The sequence below is a fragment of the Glandiceps talaboti genome, chromosome 14 (assembly GCF_964340395.1).
Source record: "Glandiceps talaboti chromosome 14, keGlaTala1.1, whole genome shotgun sequence".
NCBI classification, from domain to species: domain Eukaryota; kingdom Metazoa; phylum Hemichordata; class Enteropneusta; family Spengelidae; genus Glandiceps; species Glandiceps talaboti.
The window spans coordinates 5,690,134-5,702,079 of record NC_135562.1 but is presented as its reverse complement, the minus strand read 5'-3'; the positions used below and the strand labels follow the sequence as shown (position 1 = coordinate 5,702,079).

The following is an 11,946-nucleotide window of genomic DNA, read 5'->3' as shown; positions in this document are numbered from 1 at the left end:
CTCTCTCGTAACGACAACTTCAAGTTTGAATGTAAGTCACGTGTGGCTGCGTTAATGTCACTGGACTCCAATTGGATGAAATACAGCTATTGATGATAATTTACTAAACTTAGCAAATTATTTTAGAGTGAGATCATAGACGATCAAAGCCATGAATAGCATTTAGACTTATTGTGTTAGTTAAGATCCATTTTTCTGAGCAGCCAGTACATTGACAGGTATTGCAGGTTACACAAATATAACATTGCAACGTACATTTCCCTGGGGATTGGAAAACGGTATGCATAACTTGCAATTTCTCACCTAATATCTTACCCAGATATCTGTAGGGAACTAAGCCCCTTCTTCAGTTGGTTACTGAAGGCGCTAGGGCGAGGCACTAGTAATAATTGTGACAGTCGTGTTCAAGTAGTTATATAATGAAATATTTGAGTCAGAAATGCATGGTTAGGTCGCAGTGACGGAAATAATGTATAGACTAAATCTCAATGAACTTTTGCATAACATATGTACCATAATATATGATTTTTACAGTGTTACAAGACGAAAAAAATCATCATTATTTCACACAACAAACAATACAACACCTCAAGGAAGATGCTTGTATCGTTCAGTAGCACTCTGTCCCGTCAACGAATACATAAACCGTAATATTCCTACAGAGAAGAAACTGAAATGAAGAAAAAGAATGATTGACGTTCTGACCCACGTCCCTACTATACGCATAATATATGTAAAGCAAACATAGTATTACACAATAATTCAGAGTTATCTATTTACAATATTTACAACTCAAAATCTTTAAATACCAAATTTTTTTCTATTTTATAGTTCAGCAGCATAATTAATATTCAATAGCAAAGTATTTCTAAAATTAGAAATTACATATTTTCCTATAAAAGAAACTTTACATGATCAGATAGTAGCAATCTATATACATTTATGGCACAACGTGAAAAAATCTCTGCAGACTGTCTCATTTTTGCTGAGATTGACAATGTCTATGTTTTGGTACGAGTCCATTTTATCATACAAGTGTGAATGTCACTTATGTACGAGCCTTATAAGTTTCTATTTCATGAGCTGGCTGCAATGTCACGTGATCATGAAAGACAGTATAGTCAAATGTAAATAACCCGTATAGCAGTGAAGCTCCAAAGCCGCCGCCATCTTGAAATGTTTCAGTTCTTTACACCAACGAAACTTTCATCTATTATAAAGATATATTAACGTTGATGATGCCATCCACAAAGTTGTCATCTTGAATTGATAAAATACACTAGGTCACAGTCTTGAAAATGTCATCCATGAAATCTCCAGAGACAACTTATGGAAATGTCAGCAATGGTCGAAGAGGGCGCTATATACTAAAAAAAATCAGTGTCGTCTTCATCACATTCTTCCCGCCTTCCATAATTGTTTAAATTCATTGAATTCGATGACACCATCCCCATCATCATCAATTTGCTCCATCATCCGCTCAATGTCGTCATCGTTTACGTCACCTTGTTCTCTCAAAGCAGTTCTGAGTTCATTAATTGTAATGAAACCACTATGGTCGGCATCAATTTTTCGAAAGACTGTAAATGCCTTTTCATGCTCTTCCGGCGTGAGACCTGGAAGTGATTCAGATAAACGAAAGATTTGTTAATGCATGTCGTTGCGGGCGGTATAAACAAATAACAATATCAAACCTTGAGATTAAAAGTGGTATTTATAGAACGCAAATGGAGCTGAGCAAGTACTCAGGAAAAATGAATGTATGCATGTCTTACTAATTATGATAATGGAAAAAATTGAAGGTATTCAAAAAGATCTAAATCAGAAAATATTTCAATGTTCGGTTGATGATCGCGTCACGGTTAAATTGACGTTACACAAGCTTGTAAAGAAAGCTCGTAAATATTGCAGTGTTGTCTAACGCAATTTATGAAGATTTATTAGTTAATTTACTAAAGTAAAAGAATTGAGGGTCAATAGGCTAGACGTAATACTATGCATTACAAAGGGTCACAGTAGTCACGTGGACAGATATACATCTCAATTAAAAGAAAAGGAAAATATCCCTTGATGCTAAAAGCATATAATAATAATACTGGAGAATATCGACCTTGAAAGTAAATCTACAAATGTTTGTGTTTAGATTTTGATATGAAAGAAATAAAGAGGTGGGAAGGGGGAAGGGAGACTTATACATCCATTCATGTAAAGAGTATTCATTCCAAACGTCAGGATTGAATTTATTGATCATGACTGGTGTACTCATTACTCTTGCACTCCTACATACATACATACATACATACATACATACATACATACATACATACATACATACATACATACATACATACATACATACATACATACACACACACATACATACATACATACATACAATACATACATACATACATACATACATACATACACACACATACATACATACATACATACAATACATACATACATACATTGTTATTAAGTTGTGTTTTTAATTCTAGAGCTAGCAAAATACACAATATATGTTTGCAACACTTGGTATTTTAAATATTACACCCATAATCATAGAAATTGTATGTACGTCACAGTTGATTGCTTTGTATGGATATGTGTGCTAACTTATTGAGAACATTCCACCAAACAGCGCCGACGGCAAAACTACATTTAATCTCAGCAAACAAATTAATCTAGAGCTGATTCTTGGTAAAGCAGGCCTTGAAAATCTCAAGAAGTCAATTTATCTCATCGACACCTTCTTAAATCCAAACCCTCTATTCTATCAAAGCCTTCCTTGGCGTCCTATTGTTATAGCTAAGTGAACTGTCATCTTGTAATCACTTCACCATTTAAATCCTGGTCAAATTAATCATGTCTAAAAAACTTAAGAGATCGATCTGTTTGTGTTGCCATGGACACGCACACAATTCTAAACATTGAGTATTGTCTTTTCAGAGTTTGTCAACACTGCTAGTCAAAGAACGTAGCATTACCAAGCAAAAATATTTACTGTGCCGAGACACCTTTTCAATGTTACAGCTTCGAGAACGTTTGGTATTCTTCTGTTGAACTACACCACTTTGAAATATACTTTGCGCCTTAGAAGTAAAAGTTTTAAACTCTATAGTTATTGTTTACACATACAGAAAACATTAACCGATTCTTAGTTCAAAGAATCGGTTAATATTTTCCGTAAACAATAACTGTAGAGTTGAAAACTTTTATTTCTAAAACAAGACGATGAAACCCCAAAGTTCTTGATTACTTCAATATAGAACCAGGAACAAGCTTTTATATAGCAAATATTTGTAGACAATTTTAGAATTTTGATGTTTGGCATATTCTACCTTAACATATAGTCATTTGGTATATCTGCATATACACCTCGCCATTATACCAGTAAGCAAGGTATAATTATCGAGCACAGAGTTACTATCCTGATTGGCATGTTTTCTGCATCATATATGGTTGATTTCATTCATTTACGGGTCCTCTGACGTAGCACCTCTTAATAACGACATCTTGTTCTGAGACACTGGTTCGTTTATGTACATTTATATCTAATATGTGTAACTATTATTGTCATAATCACCAAATATTATATTTTCTGTTGATGTAAATTGCAAATATGGGAAGCAATGTGAATGTAATTTTGAGACGAACTCGTCGATGGTTTTGATAATGTCTACATTATCATCGTCTAAATTAGCATTTCAGACGACGGGGTGTCAATTATCAATTAGCGTGGTGATTGACAGATGGTTCAGACTCCTATCCCTTTGAGCTTTGTACAATATTTTGTGTTACTGAAATTTGATGTACAATCGCTGGGCATGAATTATACTTTGAAATTGTAGCATAAACACCGTACGTGTTTGCTAAGTTTCTTGATTAATGTTTACTTTGTCTGAATATATTGTACCAGTGTTAGCTGTGAATGATGATCAGTAAATAATATATTTGGTAAAGCAAGACTAACATGTTAACTGCAATCCGGAGAGAGAGAGAGAGAGAGAGAGAGAGAGAGAGAGAGAGAGAGAGAGAGAGAGAGAGAGAGAGAGAGAGAGAGAGAGAGAGAGAGAGAGAGAGAGAGAGACAGAGACAGAGACAGAGACAGACAGATAGAGACAGAGAGAGAGAGAGACAGAGACAGAGACAGAGACAGAGAGACAGAGACAGAGAGAGACAAAGACAGAGAGACAGAGCGAGAGACACAGAGAGGGAGAGAGGGAGAGGGAGACAGAGACAGACAGACAGAGACAGACAGACAGACAGACAGACAGACAGACAGACAGACAGACAGACAGACAGACAGGTAGGCAGGCAGTCAGACAGTCAGACAGACAGACATGCATGCACACAGATAATGATAATTATATTTTTATCTGAACGTACATTATATTCATTTTGTTTCGAATATGTTGTTGGTCGTTTTATACTCTACAAAGGTATATGTACAAAAAGCATTGCAAACTCATAAATAATAAACATAAATGTGATAAGTTTGAACGAAACCACTCAAATCATAAATATTAGTCGTCGTCGCTATGGTTTTAGTCCAGTTGAGATGTGACAGAAATATATGAGAATTGAAATGTTTTGAGCCAACATTTTCTACGTGACACTCATAAAAGTGTGGTAACGTTACTACTGTATGATTGTGCGTTGTTTGTTATCGTTGGTAAGGCCGTATGTTTGGAAATACTGAACTGAAACACAATTAACGATACACACGTACAAATATTATAACTAAACAAACAACGGACAACAACTACAGAACAGATGTTTAAAGAATTTTGCTCAAGGGTTAGACGATTCTGTACAACAGTTATTTGGATATAAATGGGGCGATCAATACAACGTAAAATGCATTAAGGTCATCTAGAAAGGTCGTAACCTCTCGTCATTTTCCTACTACCCGAGTACAAATCCTAGCTATGCCGTGGACCACATTGATATTGTACGAAAAAAAGTGAATGGAGGCGAGTAGACAGTGGGTCACTACTATATCACCGTCTCTTGAGGTTTGATATTTGTATTTATTTAAAAACAATCTGCATGTACATGTTGTAAGTTCTAGATCAATCAGTCATGTTTACCAAGCAACTGATACCAAGTTTACTTGAATCATTCAATGGAACTTTCAAGTGTCGGTAACATCAATCTTTCAAAGTAATCATTGGACCACGGTATTATCAATCTATCATTAATGTACATTATTCTAACATTAAGAAATACAATTGTATGTATGTATGTATGTATGTATGTATGTATGTATGTATGTATGTATGTATGTATGTATGTATGTATGTATGTATGTTTTGTTGACAGAGTGGCCGAAGTTCTCTCTCAACCTTCGTTGTAAGTATTGTACATTGCACTAAAAATGATGAATGATAATTCTAATCTTGACTGTTGAACGGTAAGCGGTAATCACTTAATGATGTACAAAGTACTTTTCCACGATCCTTCGGATGATTAAGCAATTATCTAATTACTAGGTATCTGTTGTATTTGGGCGATAAGGGATTATGATGTCAACCTACAAAGATGAATGAAAACATAGCTGTGAGTTCGCTTATTGGTTTAAAATCTAAAAATACAAAATCTTTAGACGGATAATTATCCTGTGGTGTCTCTTCTTTTTTTTCTTTTTTTCTTTTTTTCTTTTTCTTTTTTTTTTGGGGGGGGGGGGGGAATGACCACTTTTCCATTTGAATAATTGGATTACTTTTGAAAGTACTTTTCAATATAATGCGGCTGAAGCATACCGAAGCAGTCTGTAGGAGTACATATACCTGACGTAACCTTGGTAACGACTTCAAAGACGCCATCTTGAAATTCGGTTTTTGTCTTTCTACGATTTAGTTGTCTGGTCGAAATAGTGCTACCTCAGTTTGGTCGTGTAACTAAGACGGGGTTGTTGACGAGGTCATATAGGAAATTAATCTAACGGTGAATTTTGGGTGACTGATTTTATTAGGTTAGGATAACTATTGTTTTGTATGTGTATTGTTGTACCAAGTGATTGATTACAGTACGTTCATTGAAGACATCACAATGGACGCTTGGTATTGTACAGGATTTTTTTTCTGGGCTTTTTTTTTATCTGCGCTAACGAAATAGCAACCATTCACAAACGACGACAAGGTGTCCTAAAGAATGCTTGCAATTTTAACTGAGTGCAATTTAAAGACCCGTACAATGGGACGTTTAATACAAAGATTATGACAATATACTATGCCATGGTTTGTGACTAGATAAGATATTCAAATGACTTCAAAGGCACGGTTGAACCTGACTAAGATAAACAGACGTATTTTAAAGGGTTTACTACAGTCACCATATTTTATATAGGTTATCATAGTTTCGGTTGTGGTGTGATGAAATAGAATGTAGTGTAGATCAGAGTTTAGTTGGTTGGTTGTGGTGTGTGTTTTGTGGTTCTATTTAACATGTATGTACTAAGCTTGGTGACCAAGCTCTCCATGACAATAGCTATTGTGTCTTTGAATGGAGTATGGTCCCCGACTAGCACATACTGTATATAAAGTGTGGTTTCGTGTTGGGTACTTTTGTGTAGTGAATATTATATGTAGTGAGGGTAGCGGATAGCATTGCGTAAATTAGAGTGATGCAAAAAAGTTTGTTTTTGAAGTTTATTTGGGTTTTATGTAACCAAACGTGACGTAGTGTAGTGTAGTGTAGTGTAGTGTAGTGTAGTGTAGTGTAGTGTAGTGAAGTGCGGTGCGGTTTAGTGTAGTGAAGTGTAATATAGTGTAGTGCAGTATAGCGTAACGTACCGTAGTGTAGGGTAGTGCAGTGTAGTGTTGTGTAGTATAGTATACTGCAATGTAGCGTTGATATTCTAAAGTGCCAATTAACTAATTCGTTTACTATTTGCATATACCTGTCTGTTGAGTGAACCACTCAGATATTCATTTGGCAAACGAATTACTTCTTAGTGGGCAATGTTGAGCGTTTCATTCAATATGAACTTATAATAATGTAGTAGAAATTAAATATCACGTCTGTCTGTCTGTCTGTCTGTCTGTCTGTCTGTCTGTCTGTTTGTCTCTACTTTTATTGATAGCATTACAATAGGCCGATGAGCACAGAAAAGATAAAGCTAGAGAAATTGAGAGCATGTCATGCGAACTGCGTAAACCAACAGACTTGTCGTGTATAAATTTAAAGTACTAGACAAACTTAGAGAGTAAAATTAGAAAGACAATCTTTACGTTTGCAAATACGATGGTGACAAACAAACAATTTAGCACACATACATCGTCGTAAAAAACCTCTAGTACTAGTACTGTCATCCTTATATGGCAATGATGACTTGTATACGTTATAATATGGTTGTGGTTATGTCAGTTGATAAATGGTGTGCTATAGCTCTGACTTGCGAGAATAACACATAACGACGGTAACTTGAATATCTTAACAGTTCGAAACAAACTACCCCGGCTGTTCAGGCAAAGAAGCTTAATTTTACATTTCAATCGTGTAGTTGCCTTGGGAATAATACGATAATTAGGCAGTGTAGTTACATTGAAAAGCATGTATCGCTTGAGTTCATCAACTGACATTCCTCCTCCGCTTTAAAAAAAAATGAATTTTCAATAATTTAACGAGATCATTAAAAATCGTCACGATCGTGATATTTAATATCAGTCTGTGCGTGATCCAAAATAAATATTGTATTAATGTGTTCAAACCCTAAGTACTAGCGTTCACGAATTTTCCAACATGGTAATATCAAATCATAGGGTCACTAAACCTTCCGACTACACACACACATACTCAAAATTAGTTGTTATCTGAAATATTTCTGACGTCACTGGAACATAAAAGAAATATCAGCCATTAGTAACACGTGATAACATTCTATGGCGGGATTTATTGCAAGCGAATGATAAAACAGCACATTAATTGCTTAAAACAAGGTTTAAATTTAGAAACTGACAGACAGAAAACACTTGCAATGATCGTGTTAATGGTTTCCAATTATATGCCATTTACTACACTGTTCGCTACATAACAATGCAGTTAGGTTATCTGTACATTTCACGAAATGGACATGTTTTCTTTTTTTACTCTCGTGTGTTATATTAAAACGTCACTGAAACGTCTCGCTGATGTCATCTTTATGTTTATATATAATATACGTTGTTGAGACTTCGATGTCATCGAGAATTAACAAGCTAGCATGCTAGGAGTAATTCAATCGTTAAGCAAGTTCCTGGCCCCCTGCTTTGAAAGTGATACTGAAAAAAAAACCCATTAAAGGTGTCATATTTATATGTGTCGATATCACTCTAACTGATTGTATAGTGTGTTTTTTGTGTGTTGTTTTAAGGATTTTGCGAAACGTCGGTGAATTTCTTCTTATGAGGGACTGTATTACTTATTACTTTTGCATTCCTATGTATGTATGTATGTATGTATGTATATATGTATGTATGTATGTATGTATGTATGTATGTATGTATGTATGTGTGTGTGTGTGTGTGTGTGTGTGTATGTATGTATGTATGTATGTATGTATGTATGTATGTATGTATGTATGTATGTATGTATGTATGGTTTGATGGATGGATGTACATGTATTTATTCAAATTTGGTTGTTTTTATTTGTGCGGGTTTTTTCTCTGTTTAATAAGTTATAATATTTCCTTTCTATTTCCCATACGCGTGTGTATGGAATGTAAGTATACATTGACGTCGTAATTTGCCCGAAGCGTTCGCAAGCATACGTTTTATATTTACCTAATCAAGGCTAAAACGTACGGTGTTTACACAGTGACTGTCACTATTCTACCGAGTAAAAGTGGCATAATAGTCGCTACAAAATATTATCACGTACTGTTGATATGTTGCTAGTTCTATTGACAATCGATAGTACAATCCGAAAACACAATATTGTGGCGTTCATTTAAAAATAATTCTGTTTAGATTTTGATAAATTTCTCCTTGTTGTGTGTATGTCCTTGTTGTGCATGTGATGCATGGTGAAGTGTTTATACTAGCAATATATATAGAAAATGGTGATGGGACGGTGTTAACGACATGATATAGGCGTTTTGCTTGTTAGCGTGTTCCCTACTTGAGTTGGAACTGCCAGAGGGAACATAGAGACAATACAAATCAATCGCTAATACGGAGACAAGAAACAAACGGTAAGACCTAGAGCAACGAGAGTTAGAGACTGTATTTTCATAAGCTAACAATTGCACTGGGTTTAAAAGATCGTCGTTTCTATGCGATCGACTCTTTGAGGAGAGAGCTCCCGAAGGTTAGATGTTGTATTGCTTTGCTTAATAGACAGTGGCGCGTTCGATTCTTTTTTATGATAATTGGTGTTCTGTGTTCGACTCTGATAATGAATCGATTCGTACACCTTCGTTCAGCCAAGCAATACCCTATTGTCAACATTGTTTTCACGTTTCCCCTGTATTTTGTTCGTGGATAGCCAAGTAAAAGATCGACTTGTAGTGTCTAAATCACAGCAGTTTGCTGAAGTCAACTAAAACGTGTCAAAATCGATACTACAAATTAGACCAGACTTACCTGCATCATTACTTGACCCGCAGCCCATGTTTACCCCAGGTTCACGGCTAATCAGTCGAAATATACCCCCACGGTACCGCCAAATACGTACAATATGAACCAGCCGACGATCTAAACGAGTGCTGTATCGAAGACATGCAATACAGTACAACAAAGCGGAGTTACGATCATTCGGTATTGTAGATATTAACAATGCCAGAAGCCACTTGTATGCGTTGAGCTCGCTATGCCAATATCCTTTGTAAACGATTTATGCATAGCACCGCATGCATCTGAATGCGCGGTTCGTATAATGAGTTTGCTATGCATCATTCACCCAAGTGGGTGTCTTGGATACTACTAGCTAGTGCGACTGCCGCATACACCGATGACGTCGATGGGCTGTCGTTATGTGTCCTGAATCGGTTTATTGTTAAGATTAATGTCAGCCTTTGTTGTGTGGCAATCCATCATTTTCTTTGCTTGTTATGTGTTATAGAGTGTGCGTGTATACTAAACAATATGTGTCTTTCATTACACGATCATGAGTACCATTGTGACGTATGCTTCCACCATATTGCTTACCGTCGTCGTGGCGACTCGGTGAAAAACGAAAGGGGAAAGCATTCGGCCATCTTGCCGACGAGGTCGCAAGGCACCCTGGTTACACTGTGACAGAGTACTCTCACATGAGAGGCAGTACCGAGTAAGCCTGTACAGATCTCTATCCTATACCCTTTTACGCCTTCACCTTTTTCACAAATATGTACAAATAATTAAAGCTAGCACTGACCTGCAACTGGAACGTGTTTTGGTGTTTGTTTTAAATATTTTGTTATGTACAATTATAACTTACTCGTAAATCATCATACAGCGTGAAAAGTATTGGGTTAACATATTTTTCGTTGCTGTATACACGATAAATCAAATCGAATTGAATTTTTGGGTCCGCACTAAAAATCAGCGCCCTCAATGGCGAACTTTATTTCAACCTTTTTCTATGAATAACATCGATCATTGATTAACATGTAGAATATATATAATTATTGGTATCTTGACAATTTGATTTTCAGTGTGGTTTTCTATTGTGGAAAAATGATACTCCAGTTACAACGTTAACTAGTGAAGGTTTACCATGGCAAGAGATTCAACAAAACACAACTTTTGCTGAGGTTTAAGAGTTAAGTTTAGAAATGACATTGAAATTTGAATAACCTTTAGATCTCGTGAGGGCGCCCCTATTTAATTCTATGTTTCTCATCGTAACTTAAAAGTGATGGTCTATCGGTCGAATAAAATCATCTTTTTTTAAAGTTATTTTTTTATAAATAAGTCTATGTATACATGTTGGTGATACTTTAATTTCAATTCATGATTGTACTTTTAACAAACTTTCTTAAGCTGAACGGTATACAAAAGTTTTAAAAGATAGTGCTAACTATATATATATATATATATATATATATATATATATATATATATATGCGTGTGTGTGTGTATGTGTGTGTGTGTGTATGTGTACACTGACCAGGTACCTCCATGACTAGATTGTATTGCAGATTACTATTTTATTAAAAGTTTATGTATGCTACTGTATATATATGTATATGTATGTATATATATATGTATGTATATATATATATATATATATATATATATATATATATATATATATATATATATATATATATATATACCTCCGTAAGGAGTAGTTAGGTCCGACAGTCTTGTTACGAAATATATACACAAATATTTACGTGTACATATCGACATTGTCAACCCCAATTTTATCAGTCGCCTGATGATCACTGAGGAAGCGTGAAACTCCGAGGAACGACTTATAAGTTATAGAATCCTTCTTTTGAATTAAGTCTATAATGCTCTAATACTAATACCACATCGAACACTGTTCTCTCCAGTAAGACACTTGTATGACTATATGAGTATATATGTATATATATATATATATATATATATATATATATATATATATATATATATATATATATATATATATATATATAGTATATATGCTTGACAGAACTGGAGACCCACCGATGAAGAGGAGCTCAGTCTCTTCGAAATAGTTGGGTTAGAACTGTATGGTTCATGATATTATTTATATATAGAAACTCAGTGTTCAGTTATATATATATATATATATATATATATATATATATATATATATATATATATATATATATATATATATATATTTGTATAATATATATATATATATATATATATATATATATATATATATATATATATATATATATACTCCGCTCTGCGTGCAGACGTATCGAGCACTGTACTACGGACAAATCTTACCACTGACTTCCTATATATATATATACTCATAATATAATATATTGGACGATACACCAAATTTCGAAT

The 11,946-nt window shown here is 34.7% G+C and overlaps 1 protein-coding gene across 1 annotated transcript; it reads right to left on the bottom strand.

Annotated features, from left to right (window-relative positions):
- On the bottom strand, positions 1-9,895 carry LOC144445668 (uncharacterized). The gene is made up of 2 exons (XM_078135305.1): positions 9,571-9,895; positions 1-1,616 (listed from the first exon to the last, which is right to left on the bottom strand). The coding sequence occupies exons 1-2, from the start codon at positions 9,596-9,598 to the stop codon at positions 1,393-1,395; spliced, it is 252 nt and encodes an 83-aa protein (XP_077991431.1). The 5' UTR covers positions 9,599-9,895; the 3' UTR covers positions 1-1,392.
- Between the last annotated feature and the right edge of the window lie 2,051 nt (positions 9,896-11,946).